Source organism: Hoplias malabaricus, chromosome 3, assembly GCF_029633855.1.
Source record: "Hoplias malabaricus isolate fHopMal1 chromosome 3, fHopMal1.hap1, whole genome shotgun sequence".
Lineage (NCBI taxonomy): Eukaryota > Metazoa > Chordata > Actinopteri > Characiformes > Erythrinidae > Hoplias > Hoplias malabaricus.
The window spans coordinates 39,519,717-39,545,775 of NC_089802.1; the positions used below are offsets into that span (position 1 = coordinate 39,519,717).

At 41.4% G+C, this 26,059-nt stretch overlaps 2 protein-coding genes across 2 annotated transcripts; both read left to right on the top strand.

The window, feature by feature from the left end:
* Positions 1–2,556: 2,556 nt before the first annotated feature.
* Positions 2,557–3,698, top strand: LOC136691429 (odorant receptor 131-2-like). The gene is made up of 2 exons (XM_066663992.1): positions 2,557–3,261; positions 3,663–3,698. Exons 1-2 carry the CDS (start codon positions 2,557–2,559, stop codon positions 3,696–3,698), a joined length of 741 nt encoding a protein of 246 aa, XP_066520089.1.
* Positions 3,699–10,874: 7,176 nt separating this feature from the next.
* LOC136691431 (odorant receptor 131-2-like) lies at positions 10,875–11,825 on the top strand. Its single transcript, XM_066663993.1, has one exon. The coding sequence runs from the start codon at positions 10,875–10,877 to the stop codon at positions 11,823–11,825; it is 951 nt and encodes a 316-aa protein (XP_066520090.1).
* The last annotated feature ends 14,234 nt before the right edge of the window (positions 11,826–26,059 follow it).

Consider the following 26,059-nt stretch of genomic DNA (forward strand, 5'->3'; position numbering starts at 1 on the left):
ACTACACCAAACCCAACATAAATGCACTAACATTACATAAACAATTACTTGCTGTTCAAATTAAACACTGAACTGTAAATACAGATATAACTGCAGCTTATGTTAAGGTGGAGAGCCAGCAGTGCATGATGAGATACGTAGAACTCTGCCCCCTTTGCTCTTCCTCCTTCACACACACACACTGAGAGTGCAGGTCCTGACAGTCTGTGGCAAGGGTCGCCACAGTATGTTGTACATAATATAAATAAAAAATAAATTAAAATTATAAATTAGGTGCTGATTCCGCCCCGGTCGTGGAACACAGGACCAGCTCTTTACCCTCGCTAGGATGCTGGAGGGTGCATGGGAGTTTGCTCAACCAGTCTACATGTGTTTTGTGGATCTGGAGAAGGCATTCGACCGTGTCCCTTTGGGTATTCTGTGGGGGGTGCTCAGGGAGTATGGGGTACTGGGCTTTTTGCTACGAGCTATCCAGTCCCTGTACAAACAGAGCAGGAGTCTGGTTCGTATGGCTGGCAGTAAGCCCGTCAGGGCTGCCCGTTGTCACCGGTTCTGTTTGATAGTCATCAAATTAAAAGAAATAAACACTTAAAAGATATCAGTATGTGTGTAATGAATGAGTATAATATACAAGTTTCACTTTTTGAATGGAATTACTGAAATAAATCAACTTTTTTATGATATTCTAATTTTATGACCAGCATCTATATATTGGATTTCAGAGAGACATATTATGCCATTGACATCTTTTTCCGGGAGATCCATGGTTATTTCAGTAAGACTATGCTAGTGGTCAAGGACTGCTGCACAGCTGAACTGATCTAATGAGTCAACTGCAACAGTTTATGTCATCACGGTGCAATGAAAAACATGTATCTCTAAAAAATAGTAATTTTACAGGAGAAGGAAATATCATTGTTATCTTTCAGTGGAAGTCTTTTCTTTTATGTCTTTTTCATGATATTCTAATTTTATGACCAGCACCTGTACACCTGCATTTCAGTGGTATATCCTCACACATGCAAGTAACCCACACAGGGTGCCACACCTTAACAGATGTTGACTTCTTACCTTTGACTGATAACAGTGTGAATGATTAATTTTGTCTTTTGGCTCACAGAACTCTGTGTCCATTTTTCCCTTTTTCATTTACCTTCTGAGATAAGCACAGGCTCAGACATTTCTGCAGGGTTTGTGTGTTTAAATTTGTACATTTGTATTATACTGGTTTTGCCATCAAGAGATGGACAAAAATAATCTACAACAATGTAAAAGAATATCAAACTATGAGAAATGGAAGTTACTTTTGTTGCGTCAGGAAGGACACCAGGCGTAAAAACTGTGCCAAATCAACGTTGGGGTTTTTCCCATGTGGTGACCCCAATCAGGAGCAGCCAAAAAAAAAAAAAGGAAAAAAGAAATGGAAGTTACTTTTATTGTTGCTGAAGTTGAATTGAATTTAAGTGAAATATTAGGTAATGTTGCTGAAAAAAAAACAAAAATAATACTTTTGAAATGGGGCCTTGTGGGTGAAAAATATTTTATTTTTGTTTAAATGTGTAAATGAATTCACTATGATGACTTTGCTTATAACCGCGACCCTGAAATGGAGAAGTGGAGAAGAAAATGATGATGATGATGATGATGATGACTTATAGCTGATCTTGCAAACAGTTCATCAAAGTTAAAGCCTGTACCTGTAAAGCCTCCAGCAAACACAGTAAGCCCCCACCCAACCACAACACCCTCTGCCAAAGTTGCTACATCATTTGCAGATCATTCAGCTTTCCTGGCCAGGGATTGGTTAGGACTCATTTAGGACCAGAGTCACATGTTTGTTTCTTTGGAAGCAAGGGGGCTGGCCCTCTTGTCCTCAGCTTGAATATAAACACTTGCAATGAAAAGTTTATTTTCATACCAGACTTAGGAGGTTAGGTCCAGCAAGCTTCTAAAGAAATAATGTTGTCATTATTAAAAGACTGTATTTTCATTTTCCTGATTAAGCTTTTATGGAAACATTGTATAGATTTCTGCTGTTTACACAAACCTTTATTGATTTAAATAGTTATAAATATTATTATTAATACAATCATTTTTATTTGTTGTTATACTCTTTCTATGAATATTATTGCTATTAATATGTTTGCATATATAAACAATTTGACTGTAGTCTTTGTGAAAACACACTTGACCAGTGAACCCTAATTGTGGTTGTGACTGAAATGCTGTGAGGGGGAACTAAAATAATTGGCCTGTCAGTTAAATGGACTCAGATGCTACAAAGATGTTGTTGTGATGTTGGTTAGAGTTTAACCTGCTGTTATCTTTTCTGTTGTTTCACAGTTGGTTTTCTAAAAGGAGCAAGTGATGAACCTCTCAGTGTACAGCAACGTCACCCAAACCAAAGTGAAAGACTCATACACCACAGCTGTGTCAAAAAATCTGGTCATTTTGGCTTTGTATTTCTCCATCAACTACATAAATGGCACGCTGGTCCACACCTTCTTCAAGCATGAGATCTTCACAGAGAACCCTCGATATATTCTTTACATCCATATGGTCATGAACGACATGATCCAGTTGACTACTGTGGTGTTGATTAATGTCCTCACCTATATCTTTTATACAATCAATGTCTCTTTATGCTGCTTCCTTTTGCTTATTGCAGTGTTCACCACATTTAACACTCCACTAAATCTGGCTGGAATGGCAGTGGAGCGCTACATTGCTATCTGTAACCCATTACAGCATGCTCAGATTTGTACCGTACGCAGGACGCATGTCCTAATTGGCCTGATATGGATTTTTAGTGCCATCCCCATTGTTCCTGACCTGTTTGTGATCATAGCTACTGAAAATGTATCATTTTTCTATTCTACTGTCTACTGTTACAGAGACAATGTCTTCCGCCACCCATACCTGGTGGAGAAGAGAAACTTTTCACATATAACCTACCTCTCCTTTGTGTGGCTCTCTTTGTTCTACACCTACTTCAGGATTATGTTTGCTGCCAAAGCGACTGGCGCAGACGCCCGGAAGGCCCGCAATACCATCCTCCTGCACGGCCTGCAGCTATTTCTGTGTATGTTCACCTACATTGGTCCACTCCTCGAGAGTCTGTTGGTTGGTCTCTTCCCTATGCTTATAAATGATCTGAGATACACGTCTTATATATTTATTCACATTCTGCCCAGATTTATAAGCCCTATCGTGTACGGTTTGAGGGATCAGATTTTCTGTGCATATCTTAAAAAAAGCCAGGTGTGTTTTATACAAAAAGAAAACAATAAAAGTAAGACACAAACATCTTAATTAAACTGTCACACACAGTCTGGATGCCTCTCTTAATTTATTTTCTATTTAATAAACAAAATGTGAAGTAAGTACTGAATTTGTCCCGTCTTAATATTTAAAGTAGACATTTATTGCTGAATTAAAGTTAGCACAGATTATGGATAAGAAGCCTATGAACTGCATTCAGAGAAAATATTCAATAATCACAAAAAATAATTTCCACGTTATATTTTATAATGTATATTATACATGTATTCAGCAGGTTATTTGATGTTAGTAAGGTGCAGGAATGATATTTTGTTCAATAGTCTAACATCTGTGTACATAACTGAAGGTATATCACTTTATGTTCCGACATGTGATCTTAGATCAGCAGATTGGCCTTCTACAGATACCCAGTATAAATTACAGTAACAGCTGAGAACTTTCTTTCTGCTTTTATGCTTCTGAATTGTGGAACTAATTACCTCTTAGTGAAGCTAAGCAGTGAAGCTCAGTAAATAATTTTAGGTAACATTTAAAATAATATTTTTAAAGACGTTCTTAATTAAAATACTGCTGGTGTTTATATGCTTCTCTTACTTTAATGTTTAATTACTTTAAGTTTTTTTTTGCTGCCACCTGAAATTCAGCATGAATACAACCCAAAATCCAAAACTAAAAACAAAATGCAATGATAACCAAACCATATACACCCTATATTAGATATAAAATAGTACAAAGACAATGTTTTAAATATAAAATTGAGTAAGTTTTGTTATGGGACGGGGAGCGGGGGGTGGTGGACCCAAGTGCAGAGCTTGTGTTTTGTTAATTTTATTATTTAATGTTATTAGTTTATTTCATGAATTTGTTTTATTGCACTTTTTTTACAGAACAAATAAAAGGTGTGCTTATGTGTAAGTTGGATAGAGCTGGTTTCAAACCAGCAACCTTGGGTAGGACAGAATAGTACCTTACCACTGCACTATTGGTGTGCAGTTAAAGGGTGGAAAAACAAACCACAAGAAGTGGTGTTAAACAAATTGGGAAAACAAACAAAGGAGATGCTGAAAATCAGTGTGCTCAGGAAATAAAGGACATGGATAAGAAAAAGAAAGCAAAACTGCCCTCACATTTGAAGAGAAAACCCTCTGAAGAAGAAAAAAAAAATAAAATGATTAAGGCGGAACTCACGGATGAGTTCCAGGTCTAGGATATGGCGAGCATGAACCCACATCCATTCCTCTGGCCCATTCCCTTCCTAAGTATTGGATACTGCCACAAACACGGCAAGAGTCAAGGATGCCAGTGTTTCAGGAAGCTCCCATGTCTGTGTGTCCTTCTGGTTCTCTCCTTTTAGTTAAAGCTGTCATAGTCAGATCTGCTGGAGTCATTAGCCACATTCTGGCAATGTTCACATTTTTTTCTTTACAAACACCAAACAGATTAAAACTAATTCCATCCCTTTGCTTTTTTTCCAAGTAAACAACCGCCCCCCCTGTCCGGCAGGACACTGATGGATGACTGTCAAGCTCCTGCTACACACTTCAGTCCAGCTGCCCTCCAGCTGCCACCAAGTGCCTTAGAGCTGCCCCTACATTGAAGTTCCTGTTTGTGGCACATTAGTATATGGGAAAACTTTTCAAGATGGGTGGTGACCAAGGTGGCCATTTTGAAGTTGGCCTTTTTGGATCCAACTTTTGTGTTTTCAATAGTAAGAGGGTCATGTGACACATTAAACGCATTGGGAACTTCACAAGAAAAACAATGGTGTGCTTGGTTTTAATGTAACTTTATTCTTTCATGAGTTATTTACAAGTTTCTGACCACTTATAAAATGTGTTCTAAGTGCTGCTCATTGTATTGGATTGTCAATGCAACCCTCTTCTCCCACTCTTTACACACTGATAGCAACACCGCAGGAGAAATGCTAGCACAGGCTTCCAGTATCTGTAGTTTCAGGTGCTGCACATCTCGTATCTTCACAGCATCGACTGTTGCCTTCAGATGACCCCAAAGATAAAAGTCTAAGGGGGTTAGATCGGGAGACCTTGGGGCCATTCAACTGGCCCACGATGACCAATCCTCTTTTCAGGAAACTGTTCATCTAGGAATGCTCTGACCTGACATACATAATGTGGTGGTGCACCATCTTACTGGAAAACTCGTGCCAGCTTCAGTGCATAAAGAGGAAAACACATCATCACATAGCAATTTCGCATATCCAGTGGCACTGAGGTTTCCATTGATGAAGAATGGCCCCACTATCTTTGTACCCCATATACCACACCATACAATCAAGATGTACAGCACCTAAAAACTATGGATACTGGAAGCCTGTGCTAGCATTTCTCCTGCGGTGTTGCTATCAGTGTGAAGAGTGGGAGAAGAGGGTTGCATTGACAATCCAATACAATGGACAGCACTTTGAACACATTTTATAAGTGGTCAGAAACTTGTAAATAACTCATGAAAGAATAAAGTTAGGTTAAAACCCTCTTCCCATTGAAAAAACAAACGTTGGATCCAAAATGGCAGACTTCAAAATGACCACCATGGTCACCAGCCATCTTGAAAAGTTTTCCCCCTCCCATATACTAATGTGCCACAAACTGGAAGTGAATATCACCAACCATTCCCATTTTATTAAAGTGTATCCATATAAATGGCCCACCCTGTATTATCACCAGTAGATTGACCAGAGGAGGATAGGTCCCCCTTGTGAGTCTTGGTTCCTCCCAATGTTTTTTCCTAAGCTGAGGCAGTTTTTCTGTGTCACTGTCGCCCTTGGCATCGCTCACCTGGGGATTTTTACATTCTTTATATTTTTACATTTCATGTCAAAACTTTATATATACCAGAATTCTATGAAGCTGATTTGTGACAACATCAGTTGTAAGGAGCACTATACAAATAAATTTGATTTGAACTGTGTACGCAGGAGCACCATTGATAAGACGTGTGGCAAGGGCCCCAACCCCCAGAGCAGGGGTGCCATATAAATAGAGCTCAAGACAAGAGACATGGAAGACCGGGTGGATACGCATACTTGGTGGCAGACGCAAACAGTAAGCGACTGGGTAGATGCATCTCTCCATTTTGAAAGACCTTATATAATACAGAGCCAGCTTGTGGGGCTCTGCATGGAGTGGGAGATTGCGGGTTGAAAGCCACACTCACTGACCCACTATCTGGCCTCAGTGACAGACTGAAGGGCTGCTGAATGGCTTTCTGCCAAGTCCAAAGGCATCTCCAAACATAGCTCTCAACTGCTGAAAACCCAAACTCACTTTTCTGCTCAGCAAACATGGGCAGCAGATACCTGAACTGGCATTCGAAGGAGGACATATCCAAGGCTACCAGAGGGTGATTTGGGAGTATTCTTTCCACAGCAATTGCTCCGCCCAGGTAGCAGGGTTAGCCAAAGGCAGACAACACAGTGAATGGCCAAGATCCTGGTTAACTTGTTCAGTCTGACTTTGGACTCTGGGTGGAAACCAGAGGATAAGTTCACAGTGGCCCCATAAGCTGGCAGAAGGCCCTCCAGAACCTACTGGTGAACTGGGGCACACTGTCTGCCATAACATTGCTCGGCATCCCATGAACCCTGACCACAGGCTGGAGAAGCAGGTCAGGTTTCCTTGGCAGAAGGGATTTTGGGCAATACCACAATATATGTGACCAATAACAGGTTGTAATTGGCAAAGTGTGAAGCAGCCCCTGAGGCCAAGTTCTGCTTTGTGCACACATCTCTGAAGAAGCAATGAAGGAACTCTTTCTCCATCCATGACCACCAGAACCTTCTTCTGAGAAAATCCATGGTCCTGGTGGCTCCCTGGTGACCACTGGATGCCCTGAAAATGGTGAGACATGTCTTCAGTTTAGCACTCATTGGCAGTCTGTTGCAAGCAAATACTGCCTTCCTGGGGGTCCACTCCCAGGGTCTGGCTCTTGTTGCAGGGCATGGTGGATGAAGTCCTCCACCTCTCAGGGATGAACAGGGATGATAAGTTCTGGCAAAGCATTAGAACCCGGTTCTTCCCTTTGCCTGGATAGTGCATCATGCTTTTATTTTTCGAACCTGGTCTTTAGGACAGCTGGAAATCGAAGCAACCTAAAAAACAGTACCCAACGTGCATGTCGTGAGGTAAGCTGCTTGGTCTGTTGTATATAGGCCATGTTTTTGTAGTCAATCTAAACTACAAATGAATGTTTAGCCCCCTCCAACCAAAGCCTTGATTTCTCCAGGGCCAACATAATGTGGACATGAAACACTTTAATTTTTAATTTTAAAGTGGCGCTCTGAGAACAGTCGTGGTCAAGGGAAATGTGTTTGTTGTTTTGGTGATATCATGACTGAAGATGAGTCTGGAAGGGAGTGAGTCAATCTGCTGCCAGAAGGCTAAAGTGAACCACTTTACTATACTTTTTTTTCCCACAAGGGAAATATACTGATGCTAGGAAAAACAGGCACGTTCATAGCTTCTGCGGCACAATGTTTGCAGCTGTTTTGGGAGCACACAGACAAATAAAGGCATATTAGGCATGTGGTCAGAATGTTTTTATTAATATGTGTTTTGAAAGTAGAGTGAATAGTAAGCATAAATAATTTATTGAGAGCCAAATAAGTGTAACTGGCTCCTCATTAACAAGCATTGTCATTGTATTGTCTCAGAACTCTGACTTAGAAGAAATACCAGTGCTAACCAGTCCAGCGAGTAAAAAATGAGAATGGGACATTTGAGGATTGTGGATTACCATGTAACAACAAAAAACACTGTCCACCTGCAGAGAACAACCACACAGACACCAGTAATAACTAAGCATGTTAACAACAACACAACCATGTCCTTAGCATTTTTGCGTATGCAGGGCACTAACACAGAGGATGGTGTGGTGGGTGGGGGTCACACCCTAGTACAGGTAGCTAAATCTGAAGCTCTTTTCTTATTGGTCACATTTGATTCAAGCGTAAGTTATAGCTAAACTGAGAAATCTTGTTTTGGTTAGTTGTTAGTGGTATAGTTCTGACTCTTTTTTAAATTATGTTTGTGTTTGTGTTATTATTTTTTCTTATATCTGTCTTTAAAGATTTACAGTCTCAAAAGCTAGTTAACAATTAATTTTTTTGGGAAATTTTAATGGGAAATATAAACAAACCCATTCTTGAAACACTCTAAATAAACAACAATATGTATTTAAAAAATGAGTTAAAACTAATATTGTCAACAGTAAAGTAAATTTTTCTTATTAAATATTAAATCCATATTAAATGTGGAAGTGTAGGAATATTCATTTGAGTAAATTCACATCATATGTTAATCAGATTTTGCTCTTTGCTGTCTCTGGGGTCTATAAGGTCACTGGTAACCAATCACGATGAGCTTAACATATTTATAAAAGACAGCATTCATTCAAGAGCATCTTTTACTCATCAACAGGGATGAGGTGAGCACTGTAGCTCTGGAGGCTGTTGATATTAACTAAAATTTAATTTATACGCTAGCAAATTTGACTCATGCATTAATATTAATTCATGAAAATTATTACAGCAAATGAGTTTATAGTAAATGTAACTCACATGAAAGAAAAGGCTGTTATTATTATGTTTTACCCGTAATTACTTTTGACTACAGTTGAAGGAATTTGTACTTTTTTTATGCAATTTATGCATTTCAGTGCTTTCTTTTTCCATCAATGCTATTTATTTATGCTCGTCGTGTTTCTTATTTTGACAGAAGTTTCTTACCTGAATCGGCACAGCTGATACACAGGTACAAAAATAATGGAAAATGACATACTTTATTTAAATGTACAGTGTTATTGCTGTTTATCACTTATGGGTATCATGATTGGACCCAATGTTTTGTAATGAACTGATGTTATATTATTTACTGCATTACTGGCAAAGCAGTTTTGTAAATCCAATCAATGTAATCAATAAACCTATAAGATTAATGTAACTTATTTTGCCAATTTTAAATGCTGGTAGAGCATATTTGAAAGTAAAATAAACCAATTCCTCTAGATTAAATAACTGCAAAGTTTTAAATTTGCATTATATATTTACAACAATCTAAAATAGATATATATATTAGATATGCTCACTAAATTTTTAAGACTTTCTATTTGTATATATATAAGGAAATTGGAAATATATAAAATTATATTTTTCTGCTGAATTATAATCAAATGTTACAATGTAAATGTTACATATAACAAATGTAAAAAATTACAGGCCAATTTGGAATTTAATAGATCATAAGAAATTAGTGAATTTAGTGGTGAAACATATTGGCTTCCAAATGACAATCCAGAAGATCATCATTATTTTCTTAGTCACAACAATTATTGTAATATGACTGTTGCATATGGCCAGTCATGCTTTAATTTAGAGAAAGTATTTGACTATGACAGGCATATGATGCTAAATCAGAAATGGGCATTAATAGTTTTAACTAAAATGCTTTGTAGTTAGTCAGTGTTTTCCTGGAGTTAATTAAATTTTCTCTCCCAAATTTTATTCTTATTTTTGTTTCCTTTTTAAATAAATTTTGAATAATAATAATGTAGGGAAAATATATCTTACTGTATGTGCCTATGCTTTAATATGTAAAATGTAATGAATTTAATACAGTTCAAAACAGATTCTATAACTCATAGTGTTGTGATCATAAAAGGACTGTTTCTGGTGCTATACAGGACAGTTCATTAAACTATTAATTTTAAAACAATATTGTCACAACCAAAGCAAACATTTTACCTCAAGTCACTTTGTCACTTACACTGCGTCAGAATTTTATGCAAAATTCAACATAAAAAGTCTTACTACAAAAATTTACAATAAATGTTTTGCTTGTTTTTCTCTTGTTCTCTTGAAATTTGTTATGTTTGAGATTCAGTCAGTGATATTGTCACTCTTTCTGGTCTCCTTCCTGCCTCTGACAACTACAACTCCCATAATCCCCTTCTGTTTGAAGACATGTTCACAGCCACCCAGTCACAAACTGGTTACCAAAGATTCCTCTCTAGATTTCTGATTAATCTAACCTGTGATTCATTATCCTTTTGTGTATACGGACCCTGTCTGTGTCATTCTAACTTGTGGGGTATTGCTGACTCTCCATGTTGCATACTGAGCAGTTAATTTGTAGCTGTTGTCCTGTGCTTTGAATTGTTGTTCTTCTTGTTTTTTTTCCTCTGGTTTAGTTGCTACATTGCTTGGCTCTCCTGGCTTTTTGACACTGTTTAAGCATCTGTCTCTACCCATGTCTGCTGTAATGGCTCATATGGTTGTACTATTACTGACTAGTGTTTCCTATAAGCTCTTATATATTTAAACTCTCTTTTGACATCTACAAGCATCAGGTCTGTGCATCCTTTGTTACAGACATTAAACAGTTTATAGCAAAAAAAATCATAAAACCATTGTCTTTTTTAAGAGTTAGTAGAAGGATATTCAATGATGCCAGGTACTGAGACCCATTCTTCTGAATCATAGTATTGTTGTATAATGTAACCTCTAGTAATGTAAACATAATGTGGCCGATCAAGTCTCATCTTTGTATAATTCTGTTCTAGGCCAGAAGCCTTGAGCTATGAACTCAACTGGAGGATTGCAGGTTCTGACACGAGACACATTTACTACAGCTTTTGCCAAGAATTTCATTCTGGTTGGAGTGTGGCTTAGCTTGAGTTATATCAATGCAAGTTTGGTGGCAATTTTCTTCAGCCACCAGAGCTTTTATGAGGACCCTCGGTATATCCTCTTCATCCATATGGTCATAAATGATGCAGTGCAGCTGACTGTTACCATCTCCTTGTTTGTAATGAGCTACATTTACTACAAAATTAATGTTTCTGTTTGCTCTGTTTTTATCCTTGTGGCAGTTTTTACCACTCGTAACACACCTGTAAATTTGGCTGGGATGGCTGTTGAGCGCTACATTGCTGTGTGTGATCCCCTACGTTATGCCCAGATTTGCACTGTCAAGCGCACTTACTATTTTATCGGCCTCATCTGGTTATTTTCTGTTGTCCCTGATATCACTGACCTCTTTGTAACTTTAGCAGCAGAACCCCTCAGCTTCTTCTACACTTCTGTATTTTGCATGCGACAAAATGTTTTCAAAGACAGGGTGCTTCTACAAAAGAGACAAGCTTTTGACGCCATTTACTTCTCCTTAGTCTTCCTCACGCTCATCTACACCTACGTTAGAGTTCTCTTTGCAGCCAAAGCCATGTCCACTGAGAAAACTTCTGCCCAAAGAGCCAGGAGAACCATCTTCCTCCACGGAGCACAGCTCCTCATGTGCATGCTCTCCTACATCTCTCCCAGCCTTGAGGTTGTCCTTAGCATCATCTTCCCTGGACAAATCCTGGAAATGCGCTATGTCAACTACCTCATTGTATATATCCTGCCAAGATTTCTCAGTCCGATCATTTACGGAGTCAGAGATAAAAAGTTCCGCAAATATCTTAAGAGGTATTTTGTAATCACTAATTATAAGGCTAAAAGAAGGGTGGATAGCCAAGAGGAAGGAAATTAAAAGACTTTAAATTTGTTTCTGTTGCTGTTATTATAATTGAAACGATTTGTCTATTATTTAATTCAGTCTATTTTATTGCTGTTTTTATTGTTACAATTTTAAAATGCAATGAAAATAAGAATCTGTGGTGTGTTCATTTTCTTGACAATTTATTTAACTAACACAAGCACAAAAATTAAGCTACACTGTTTTCACTGACTAAATTAATTTTAGAATTTAGGTCTTTCATAGTATTACATAAATAATGTTGTGAAAAGTTCAGAAATGTCTGTCCATGTAAGGCAAAGCCAGACACCACTATTGAATGTGTGTGACCTTTGAGCCTTCAGATGGCACTGCATTAGAAATCATCATACTCCTGTTATAAATATAGGCTTGGGAGTATTTTTGAAAACCAATGTCAATTAAGAGACTGGATCATGAAATGTACAATCACTATTATGCAAGGAGAAAACCTTATATATGCAGAAACACTACTGAGTTATCTGGGCTCAAGCTCATCTCAGATCATTTGATACATTAAATTGTCCATGTTTCAGTTTCAGGACAAACAGATGTGAATTTTTTGTGCCAAAGACAAATGGAATATGTAAATATTTATCAGCGAATGGTGCAAAATTCAACATCTCTCATGGGGTATGGAGTTGAATCTGTGTGCATTGCTTGTGTGACTTGCATATATGTGAAGGTACCATTGATGCACAAGAGTGGATGTGATTGACCAGCCTCTTTGCAGTCTAGATGTGTTTTATGGTATATTATGAAGATAAGACAATGGCAGTCATCCATCCATCCATCCATTATCCACCGCTTATCCGGGTCCGGGTCGCGGGGGAAGCAGTCGGAGCAAAGAACCCCAGACCTCCCTCTCCCCAGCCACCGACGCCAGCTCCTCCGGGGGTATACCGAGGCGTTCCCAGGCCAGTCGAGACATATAGTCTCTCCAGCGTGTTCTTGGTCTGCCCCGGGGCCTCCTCCCCGTTGGACATGCCCGGAACACCTCTCCAGGAAGGCGTCCAGGAGGCATCCGAACCAGATGCCCGAACCATCTCAACTGGCTCCTCTCGACGTGGAGGAGCAGCGGCTCCACTCCGAGTCTCTCCCGGATGTCCGAGCTCCTAACCCTGTCTCTAAGGGAGAGTCCAGACATCCTGCGGAGAAAACTCATTTCAGCCGCTTGTACCCGCGATCTCGTTCTTTCGGTCACTACCCAAAGCTCGTGACCATAGGTGAGGGTTGGGACATAGATTGACCGGTAAATCGAGAGCTTTGCTTTTCTGCTCAGCTCTTTCTTCACCACAACGGACCGGTACAGAGCCCGCATTACTGCTGACGCTGCACCGATCCGCCTGTCAATCTCACGCTCCATCTTTCCCTCACTCGTGAACAAGACCCCGAGGTATTTAAACTCCTCCACTTGAGGCAGGATCTCACTTCCAACCTGGAGAGAGCACTCCACCCTTTTCCGACTGAGTACCATGGACTCGGACTTGGAGGTACTGATCCTCATCCCTACCGCTTCACACTCGGCTGCAAACTGGTCCAGCAAGAGCTGGAGGTCCCGGCTCGATGAAGCCAACAAGACCACATCATCTGCAAAAAGCAGACATGGGATCCTGAGACCACCAAACCGGACACCCTCCGCCACTTGGCTACGCCGAGAAATTCTGTCCATAAAAATTGTGAACAGAACCGGTGACAACGGGCAGCCCTGACGGAGTCCAACTCCGACTGGAAACCAGTCGGACTTACTGCCAGCCATACGAACCAGACTCCTGCTCTGTTTGTACAGGGACTGGATAGCTCGTAACAAAGAGCCCAGTACCCCATACTCCCTGAGCACCCCCCACAGAATACCCCGAGGGACACGGTCGAATGCCTTCTCCAGATCCACAAAACACATGTAGACTGGTTGAGCAAACTCCCATGCACCCTCCAGGATCCTAGCGAGGGTAAAGAGTTGGTCCTGTGTTCCACGACCGGGGCGGAATCCGCATTGTTCCTCCTGGATCCGAGGTTCAACTATCGGTCGGACTCTCTTCTCCAGTACCCCCGCATAGACCTTACCGGGGAGGCTGAGGAGTGTGATCCCCCTATAGTTGGAACACACCCTCCGATCCCCCTTTTTAAAAAGGGGAACCACCACCCCAGTCTGCCAGTCCAGAGGCACTGCCCCCGATGTCCACGCGATGTTGCAAAGACGTGTCAACCAGGACAGCCCCACAACATCCAGAGCCTTGAGGCACCGACAACCTTGCAGCCACAGCTCCGTTCAGCCGCCTCAACAATGGAGGTCCGGAACATGGCCCACTCGGACTCAATGTTACCAGCCTCCCCCGGGATGCAGTCGAAGCTCTGCCGGATGTGGGAGTTGAAGATCTTTCTGACAGGTTCCTCTGCCAAACGTTCCCAGCAAACCCTCAACACACGTTTGGGCCTGCCAGGTCTGTCCGGCATCCTCCCCCGCCATCTGATCCAACACACCACAAGGTAGTGATCAGTTGACAGCTCAGCGCCTCTCTTCACCCGAGTATCCAGAACATATGGCCGCAGGTCAGATGATACGACTATAAAATCGATCATCGAAATGCGGCCTAGGGTGTCCTGATGCCAGGTGTACTTGTGGACACCCTTATGTTCGAACATGGTGTTCGTAATGGACAAACTGTGACGAGCACAGAAATCCAATAACTGAACACCACTCGGGTTCAGATCAGCGGGGCCGTTCCTCCCAATCACGCCCCTCCAGGTCTCACTGTCATTACCCACGTGAGCATTGAAGTCCCCCAGCAGAACAATGGAGTCCCCAGAATGAGTGTTCTCCAGCACTCCCTCTAGGGTCCCCAAGAAGGCATGGTACTCTGAACTGCTGTTCGGTGCATAAGCACAAACAACAGTCAGAGCCCTTTCCCCAACCCGAAGGCGCAGGGAAATTACCCTCTCGTCCACTGGGGTAAACCCCAACGTACAGGCGCTAAGCCGGGGGGCTATGAGTAAGCCCACACCTGCCTTACGCCTCTCACCCTGGGCAACTCCAGAGTGAAAGAGCATCCAGCCCCTCTCGAGGAGATTGGTTCCAGAGCCCATACTGTGTGTCGAGGTGAGCCCAACTATATCTAGTCGGTACCTCTCAACCTCGCGCACCAGCTCAGGCTCTTTTCCCACCAGAGAGGTTACGTTCCATGTTCCAAAAGCCAGTTTCAGTAACCGAGGATCGGAACGCCAGGGCCCCCGACCCCGACCACCACCCGATCCACAATGCACCAGACCCGGATTACTACCTCTCCCACAGGTGGTGGGCCCATGGGAGAGTGGACCCATGTATCCCCTTCGGGCTAAGCCCGGCCGGACTCCATAGGTGAAAGTCCGGCCACCAGGCGCTCGCCAAGGAGCCCCTCCCCCAGGCCTGGCTCCAGGGTGAGGCCCCGGTAACCCTGCTCCGGGCAAGGGAGGCTGTGTCCTCGTTGTCTTTTTCATCTGTGTCTTTATGGATCACTCTTTGTCTGGCCCATCACCTAGGACCAATTTGCCTTGGGAGACCCTACCAGGGGCTATTGCCCCCGACAACATAGCTCCTAGGCTCACGCAGGCACGCAAACCCCTCCACCACGTTAAGGTGGTGATCCAAGGAGGAGATGGCAGTCATGGATTCATTCATTCATTGTCTGTAAACGCTTATCAAGTTTAGCATGGCAATGGGTCTGAAGCCTACTTGGAATCACTGGGCAAAAACACACCCTGGAGGCCAGTCCTTCACAGAGTGGCACACACTCACATCCACGGACACTTTTGAGTCGCCAGTCCACCTGCCATTGTGTGTTTTTGGACCGTGGGAGGCAGTCATGAATTGTTCACACAAAACTGCAACAAAGAGTATCCTCAGTTCCCAAATGATTAAACAGTATAATTAAGTAAATATTTTATATAACCTAGTGCTACATACATCAGATTAAAAATTTTGTTTATTTGTTTTTATTCTTAATTGTAATATATTTTATATATAAAAAATTATATACTGGATTATTTACACATTTATTAAGCATATATATTTTGTTGATGTTTTTTACATATATTTACAAGAATAAATATGAAACACACCAATTCAACAAAATCAGAATTTAATTACTTCCAAATAATTAATGTAAATACCATCCATCCATTTTCCACCACTTATCCGAGTCTGGGTTGCAGGGAAAGCAGTCAGAGTAAAAAAACCCAGACCTCCCTCTCCCCAGCCACTGATTCCAGCTCCTCTGGGGGTATACCAAGGTTTTCCCAGGCCATTCGAGACATGTAGTCTCTCCAGCGTGTTCTTGGTCTGCCCTGGGGCCTCCTCCTCATTGGACATGCCGGGAACACCTCACCAGGAAGGTGTCCAGGAGGCATCCGGACCAGATGCCCGAACCATCTCAACTGGCTCCTCTTGACGTGGAGGAGCAGTGGCTCCACTCCAAGTCTCTCCCGGATGTCCAAGCTCCTAACCCTGTCTCTAAGGGAGCGTCCAGATACCCTGCAGAGAAAACTCATTTCAGCCGCTTGTACCCGTGATCTCGTTCTTTCGGTCACTACCCAAAGCTCGTGACCATAGGTGAGGGTTGGGACGTAGATTGAATGGTAAATCAAGAGCTTTGCTTTTCTGCTCAGCTCAGCTCTCTTCACCACAACAGATCGGTACAGAGCCCGCATTACTGCTGACGCTGCACCGATCCGCCTGTCAATCTCCTGCTCTATCTTTCCCTCACTCGAGGCAGGATCTCACTTCCTACTTGGAGAGACCACTTCATCCTTTTCCGACTGAGTACCATGTACTCAGACTTGGAGGTGCTGATCCTCATTCCCTACCGCTTCCTCGAGGTCCTGCCTCGATGAAGCCAACAAGACCACATCATCCACAAAAAGCAGACATGGAATCCTGAGACCAGCAAACTGGACACCTTCCGCCACTCGGGACTTTATTGTCCATAAAGATTATGAACAGAACCAGTGACAACTGGCAGCCCTGATGGAGTCCAACTCCAACTAGAAACCAGTCGGATTTACTGCCAGCCATAGGAACCAGACTCCTGCTCTGTTTATACAAGGACTGGATGGCTTGTAGCAAAGAGCCCAGTACCCCATACTCCCAGAGCACCCCCCACAGAATATCCCGAGGGACACGGTCGAAAGCCTTCTCCAGATCCATAAAACACATGTAGACTGATTGAGCAAACTCCCATGCACCTTCCAGGATCCTAGCAATATTAAAGAACTGGTCCTGTGTTCCACAACTGGTACAGAATCCAAATTGTTCCTCCTGGATCCAAGGTTCAACTATCAGTTGGACTCTCTTCTCCAGTACCCCCACATAGACCTTACCAGGGAGGCTGAGGAGTGTGATCCCCCTATAGTTGGAACACACCCTCCGACCCCCCTTCTTAAAAAGGGGTACCACCACCCCAGTCTGCCAGTCCAGAGGCAATGCTCCCGATGTCTACACAATGTTGCAAAGACGCGTCAGCCAGGACAGTCCCACAACATCCAGAGCCTTGAGGAACCCGGTGCGAAACTCATCCACCCCCAGGGCCCTACCACCAAGGAGTTTTCCTACCACTTCGGACACCTCAGCCCCAGTGATAGACAAGCCCTCCCCAGGATCCTAAAACTGTACTTCTTTTGTGCATTTTCTTCTGGAGTGGAGTGTTGAAGGTGAAGAAGACTTTCCGCAGACATGTCTTGAGTTGCAAATAAAGTTTTTATTTATTACACAAAAGAAAAGTGTCTTTACAAGCTCAAAGAACCTGTAGAGAGTGCGCCAATCCGTCTCTCTCTTCTTTAGCTCAAACTTCCAACTTACATATGCTGCTCCCAGTCCAAACAAGGCCAAACATATGTCTCTTGTTTAAAATAACTTATCTGTAGGTAATTGGGGAAGAGAACTGGGGTACCTTTGAATTCAAGAAAGATATATTGTACTCCACATTCCATTTCCAAGGACTCAGAATCTATATGTGGAGACCTAAAACAGTAAGGCATTCTTACGTGCTGTATACCCCCAGTAACAGTACACTCTGAAATTTTTATGCACAGTATACTTCACTTCCTCTGTGGAAGACATGCTGGTGGGATTGAGAAGATCCTCGAAGTATTTCTTCCATCGCCTAATGATGTCCCCACTGAAGTTCAACAACTCCTAACCCTCACCATATACAGTGTTGGTGGAAAACTGTTTTCCCCTCCTGAGTCACCTGATGGTTTGTCAGAATCTTCTCTGAGCTGACTGAAAGTCGTTTTCCATGTCCTCACTGAACTCCTCCCACACCCAAGTTTATGCCTCAGCGACAGCTGAAGCTGCGAGCCGTTTGGCTCTTCGGTACCTGTCAGCTGCCTCCGGAGTCTCCTGAGCCAACCAGGCTCGATAGGACTCTTTCTTTAGCTTGACAGCCTCCCTCACCTGGGGTGTCCACCACCGAGTGCTGGGATTGCCACCCTGACAGGTAACCACAACATTGCAGCCACTGCTCCGTTCAGCCACCTCAACAATGGAGGTCCGGAACATGGCCAATTCGGATTCAAGGTCAACGGCATCCCCCGGGATGCAGTAGAACCTCTGCCAGATGTGGGAGTTGAAGATCTTTCTGACAGGTTCCTCTGCCAAACGTTCCCAGCAAACCCTCAACACATGTTTAGGCCTGCCAGGTCTGTCCGGCATCCTCCCCCGCCATCTAATCCAACTCACCACAAGGTGGTGATCAGTTGACAGCTCAGCACCTCTCTTCACCCACGTGTCCAGAACATATGGCTGCAGGTCCAATGATACGGCTATAAAGTCGATTATCAAAATGTGGCGTAGGGTATCCTGATGCCAGGTGTACTTGTGGACACTCTTATGCTCGAACATTGTGTTCGTAATGAATAAACTGTGATGGGCACAGAAATCCAATAACTGAACACCACTCAGGTTCAGATCAGCGGGGCCATTCCTCCCAATCACAACCCTCCAGAGCCCATACAGTGTGTCGAGGTGAGCCCAATTATATCTAGTTGGTACCTCTCCACCACGAGCACCAGCCCTGGGTCTTTTCCCACCAGAGAGATTACATTCCAGTTTCAGTAACTGAGGATCAGAACACCAAGGGCCCTGCCCTCGGGTGCCACCCGATCCACAATGCACCAGAGCCAGATTACTACCTCTCCCACAGGTGGTGGGCCCATGGAAGAGTGGACCCGTGTTGCTCCTTCGGGCTGAGCCCGGCTGGACCCCATGAGTAAAAGTTCAACCACCAGGCACTCGCCAAGGAGCCCCTCCCCCAGGCCTGGCTCCAGGGTGGGGCCCCGGTAACCCTACTCCGGGCTGTGTCTTTGTTCTTGCTGTCTTCATCTGGGTCTTTATGGAGAAATACCTACATGTTTTACCAAGAAATTACATTAATACATTTTTTGGTGGGTCCAGGGCCACAGTGAATCACAGGAACACTTTCTGGACAGGGCAGCCTTAGTCCTAATCATAAATTTCCTCACACATTCATCAGGAGAATACCTTACACACTGTCACCCAGCCCCTGATCCTGAAGCAGGAAATTGGTAAAATGTATTAAATAAACAAATAAACAAATAAATAAATAAATAAATGAAATACAAACAAACAAATAAGTATTAAATCTATTATACATGTTACATAAAACTGTAGGCATGTCAGCAAAATGAAAATTGGACACAGCATTGCAAAGAAACATCCAGTCACAATATCTACATCAATCAAAGTAAACAACAGGCAAACATTTAGTCACATTGGGAGGTGATAGAAGGCTTAGCCTTACAAAATGCCTGTAGATGTGTTGTTTGATGAAAAAGTGCAGGATAAAACCAGATGGAATACTAATAGGATGCCTGGGAGGATAGTGGGAAGCGTCTACTCAGGTTCATCAGAGGAAGTGCTAAATGAGCTAGCAGGCCTTGTTGCTTGCTCAGGAGGCAAGATGACACCATTTTCCTCAGATTCACAAAACAAGAAGGGCCTCAATGTCTTCCTCATATTCTTCCACTTCCCAGCAGGCACAGGACGTCAATTTGACATCAGAAAGGCGTTGGTCTCAGACGTTGAGTTTTAGTTGGAAATGAGAATTGGGTTGACGTCTAAACCCAACGTTGCCTTGACAACAAGCTTCAACGTTGGGCAGACGTTGAAATTTTGTTGGAAATGAAATCGGGTTGACGTCATAGCCCGACGTTGCCTTGACAACAATTTTCAACGTTGGACAGACGTTGATTTTTAGTTGGAAATGAAAATCGGGTTGACGTCTAAACCCAACATTGATGTGACGTCAAGACTCAACGTTGGTTAGACGTTGAAATATGGTTAGTAATCAAAATCAGATATTACTCAAAAATTAATCTCAGGATGACGTCAAGATCCAATGTTGTGTAGATGTTGATTTTTAGTTGGAAATGAAAATCGGGTTGACGTCTAAACCCAACATTGATGTGACGTCAAGACTCAACGTTGGTTAGACATTGAAATATGGTTAGTAATCGAAGTCAGATATTACTAAAAAAATTAATGTCAGGATGACGTCAAACTCCAACGTTGTGTAGATGTTGATTTTTAGTTGGAAATGAAAATCGGGTTGACGTCTACACCCAACATTGATGTGACATCAAGACTCAACGTTGGTTAGACGTTGAAATATGGTTAGTAATCAAAGTCAGATATTACTCAAAAATTAACGTCAGGATGACGTCAAACTCCAACGTTGTGTAGATGTTGATTTTTAGTTGGAAATGAAAATCGGGTTGACGTCTAAACCCAACATTGATGTGACATCAAGACTCAACGTTGGTTAGAGGTTGAAATATGGTTAGTAATCAAAGTCAGATATTACTCAAAAATTAACGTTGGGATGACGTCAAACTCCAACGTTGTGTAGATGTTGATTTTTAGTTGGAAATGAAAATCGGGTTGACGTCTAAACCCAACACTGGTGTGACATCGAAACTCAACACTACCGTATTTCACATTTACAGCATACTACTGTAATTAAGTAATACAATACTTTACTGTAAAAACTGATTTACAGTAAATAACTGGCAGCTGAGCTCCCAGACAATTACTGTATTTTTACAGGAACATTAATGTATTTCAACTTTACAAAATACTACTGTAATTGAATAAAACTTTACTGTAAATATTGGGATTTACAGTAAATACCTGGCAAGAGTTTCCAGCCAATTACTGCATTTTTACCGGAACAAGATTGTATTTAAAATTTACAGAATACTACTGTAATTGCATAATACAATGTTTTACTCTAAATATTTAAATGTACAGTAATACTTTCAGCAGAATTGCCAGCCATTTGCTGCCTTTTTTCAGAAACAATACCTTTTTACAGAGGAACACTAATTACAAACAGTATCTAAATTACATTCAATTCTTTATTTATACTGAACAATACCAGCACGTAATATTTTTGTATTAAGATTATAGTGTTACTATTAAATAAAAAAATCAAAAGTGCCAAGCATGAATACTTTAAAAATACTTTAAACATAACATACACAAAAGAAGTCCAAATCTACATTTAGAATTAATCAGTAATACACTTCATTAAAACCGAATATATGCAAAATTTGGACAAATTTCAAGTACTACATAACATGTTCAAATCATTTATGTTTTTACTTGAACTTTATATTTTTGCCCCTTATATTTGATTTTTTCCAACCAAAAACAATTCACAATATCCAATTACATTATTGCCTTGATGAATTACAAGAAAGGTGCCCAAATCTTTATAGTAAAACATTACGTTATATCACATGACTTTTGATCTTACCAGACAACACAAATAGTGACCGTAAAACATAAAAATATGTAATCTGGATTACTAAAACTTTGCATTTCAAATATCATCAGTGAACCCAACATGTTACTGACTTAGAGTCAGTTTTGTGTTGAACATGACCCTTTAAATACAAACCGGATTCTAAAAAAGTTGGGACACTAAACAAATTGTGAATAAAAATTGAATGCAATGTTGTGGAGGTGCCAGCATCTAATATTTTATTCAGAATAGAACACAAATCACAGATCAAAAGTTTAAACTGAGATAATGTATCATTTTAAGGGAAAAATATGTTGATTCAAAATTTCATGGCGTCAACAAATGCCAAAAAAGTTGGGACAAGGCCATTTTTTACAACTGTGTGGCATCCCCCCTTCTTCTTACAACAATCAACAGACGTCTGGGGACAGAGGAGACCAGTTTCTCAAGTTTAGAAATAGGAATGCTCTCCCATTCATGTCTAATACAGGCCTCTAACTGTTCAATCGTCTTGGGCCTTCTTTGTCACACCTTCTTCTTTATGATGCACCAAATGTTCTCTATAGGTGAAAGATCTGGACTGCAGGCTGGCCATTTCAGTACCCGGATCCTTCTCCTACGTAGCCATGATGATGTGATTGCTGCAGAATGTGGTCTGGCATTATCTTGTTGAAAAATGCAGGGTCTTCCCTGAAAGAGATGATGTCTAGATGGGAGCATATGTTTTTCTAGAACCTGAACATAGTTCTCTGCATTAATGGTGCCTTTCCAGACATGCAAGCTGCCCATGCCACAAGCACTCATGCAACCCCATACCATCAGCGATGCAGGCTTCTGAACGGAGCGTTGATAACAACTTGGGTTATCCTGTCCGGATGACATGGCGTCCCAGTGTTCCATAAAGAACTACAAATCGTGACTCATCTGACCACAGACAAGTTTTCCATTTTGCCACACTCCATTTTAAAAGACCCCTGGCCCAGTGCAAACGTCTGGGCTTGTGGAGCTTGCTTAGAAATGGCTTCCTCTTTGCACTGTAGAGTTTCAGCTGGCAACGGCGGATGGCACGGTGGATTGTGTTCACTGACAATGCTTTCTGGAAGTATTTCTGAGCCCATTCTGTTATTTCCTTGACAGTGGCATTCCTGTTTGAGGTGCAGTGATGTTTAAGGGCCCGGAAATCACGAGCATCCAGTACAGTTTTACGGCCTTGACCCTTACGCACAGCAATTGTTCCAGATTCTCTGAATCTTTTGATGACGTTATCCACGGTTGATGATGATAACTTAAAAATCTTTGCTTTTTTATGCTGGGTAACACCATTCTGGTATTGCTGCACTATCTTTCTGCGCAATAATGATTGAATTGGTGATCCTCTTACCCTCTTGGCTTCAGAGAGACACTGACACTCTGAGAAGCTCTTTTTATACCCAATCATGTTGTCAATTGACCTAATTATTGTTAATTGGTCTTCCAGCTGCTCGTTATATGCTCAATTTCCTTTTTCCAGCCACTTATTGCTACTTGTCCCATCTTTTTTGGGATTTGTTGACACTGTGAAATTTTGAATGAACATATATTTTTTTTTAAATGTTACATTTACTCAGATTAAACTTTTGATCTGTCATCTATGTTCTATTGCGGATAAAATATTGACATTTGCCATCTCCACATCATTGCATTCAGTTTTTATTCACAATTTGTTTAGTGTCCCAACTTTTTTGGAATCTGGTTTGTAAATAAAATTTCATTCAAAGTCCTTCAGTTTCTTTAAAGAGAGGATACACACAGATGCATGGTTCAGGACTTCTTGGTTGCTCTTTACGTTGACCACCCCTGGGGATTTGTACCAATGAGGCATCTATAAAAATAAAAATTCCATAGTTAGTAACATAGCATGTGGAAATAAAGGCACAAAAAAGTTGCAATAAAAATTTTGTACACAAGAGGATACAGTAAGGGGAAGATCAGATGACATCATGGGCAAGACAATTTTTAAAACTAAACATAGCACACAAATAAGGATATTTTTGTTTGGTAGATTATATCTTTGTTGTAACAATGCTTCTTGGCAATAAATCTTATACTGTTGGAATCATGTTAATTTCCCTTTGAAATGGTGCCACATTTATAAGGAACATGCATTTGTGGGATGAGCAGTAGAGATGAGTATGTGGGTTGTGCCAATGAAACATTAGCCCAATCCTCTCTGCCGATGCCAAAGAGCTTATTCTGCCATTGATTCGTTTGGTGAGTTGTGACTGGCTGACTGAAGTTTGAAAAAACAAGACATATTGGCAATTTAACAATGTATTCGTTTAACAAATAGGAGCTTCAGTAGTGTGTGGAACAACCATAAACAGCCAAAACAGCCCAGGACTTTCTCTTCATGATGGTCACCATCCTGGTTACACACTGCTGGTCACACACGTGGTTGTGTTGGTCACTGTGGCATGAACAGCACGCACAAGCTGATCCCACAAGTGTTCATTGGGGTTGAGGTCAGGAGCTGGCAGGCCATTCCATCCTCTCCACTACCAAATTCTGGAGGTAGTCTCTGATAAACACCGCTCTGTGGGGGCAAGTGTTGTCATTTTGAAGGATAGAGTTTGGTCCCAGACTGCGGAGATATGGGATTGTCACTGGTTGTAGAATTTAATCTTAATATCTTTTTCTGCATTGAGATTGCTTCCAATGATGATAAGCCTCATTTTTCAAGTGAAGGAGTTGCCGCATTACACCATCACACAAAATAAGCTGCTTGGCACTGGCAGTGAGCATTTGACAAATTTTTCACTGGCGCAACTCAGCTCTACTGCTCATCTCACAAAAGCATGTTTCTTACAAATGTGGCACCATTTAAAAGAGAAATAAACAGTAAAGGTTTATTGGCAAGATGCACTGTTACAACAAACAAATAATCTACCAGACACAAATTTCCTTACTTTTTGTGCTATGTTTATTTTTCTGCAAGTAATCAGAGCAAATGAGTGAGTTAAAGGGTGAATTACAGTAATAATTACAGTTAGATAATGCAGCATGTCCTATTTGGTGCTAAAAATAAACACTAATACTTTGACATTGTATTTTGTTATGGCTTTCATAATGTCATATCGTATCATATATCTCCATTCCTTTTAGGCATATCAAGATATGAATTTTTGGTCATATCGCCCAGCCCTAGTTGTCACTTGCTCACACTTTTTGCAGTGAAGACTGAGGATAGATATTAATACGAACTCAACAAAACCATTTTTTTCCAAAAGTACTGCAATTTCAATTTGATACCTGATCTAAAAGCCATGTAGACTGATATGCTATGCAATATTTCAATGTATCCTAGTAATCAGAAAATCCTGTATTTGACCTTTAAATTAATTTCACATCAAAAGCACAATTTTCAATTGCATCAAATGATTCCCACAATGACCCTAATTAGTGTCGCAGTCACACAGCTCCAGGGGCCTGGAGGTTGTGGGTTCGATTCCAGCTCCGGGTGACTGTCTGTGAGGAGTTGGTGTGTTCTCCCCGTGTCCGCGTGGGTTTCCTCCGGGTGCTCCGGTTTCCTCCCACAGTCCAAAAACACACGTTGCAGGTGGATTGGCGACTCCAAAGTGTCCGTAGGTGTGAGTGAATGTGTGTGTCTGTGTTGCCCTGTGAAGGACTGGTGTCCCCTCCAGGGTGTATTCCCGCCTTGCGCCCGATGATTCCAGGTAGGCTCTGGACCCCCCGCGACCCTAAATTGGATAAGCGGTTACAGATAATGGATGGATGGTTGCAACCGATGAATGAATGACAGTAAACAGTAACTGCTCTTCATAATAATTTCATCCAACAGAAACGGGTCAAAATTTTAATAAGCAGTTACCTTCAGATAATTTTAGAATTTTTAAATCCATTTTCATACATGCGTTTTCTGCGTCAGTAAAGTTATCATATTTCAAGGTTTATATATATATATATATATTAATACTTTTAATTACAGGTAAGATAACATGAAATAGAGGCTAGTTTAATTCAGAGAAGGAAGTAAACAAGTAGAGAGAGAGAAAGAAAGAAAAAAATACAAAGAATACAATTTTTTACTTCTGGATTAACTCAATTATATTTCAATTATATTTATATTTCTCAGTTAAATTTCCTGTCGATATTGGAAATTGAAATTTTAGTACAAGGAGAATAGGGCTGCCTTTCCAGAAATTAATGGAGGCTTGAGCAAACATAGGTCACTTGTCCTTCCACTGTCAGCAAACATCTTGCATTGGTCAAAAAATCCACTGTAATTAATTCAAATGTTTCTTAAACTTTTGTCATTCTGGAGTATCTTGCAATTATATATACATACCCAGAATAAAAATCTGAGGACTCACAAGCAGGTGTTAAGTGTTTCAAAATCAGCAGCTGTGGCACTTGCCTAAATGATGAGAATATAAA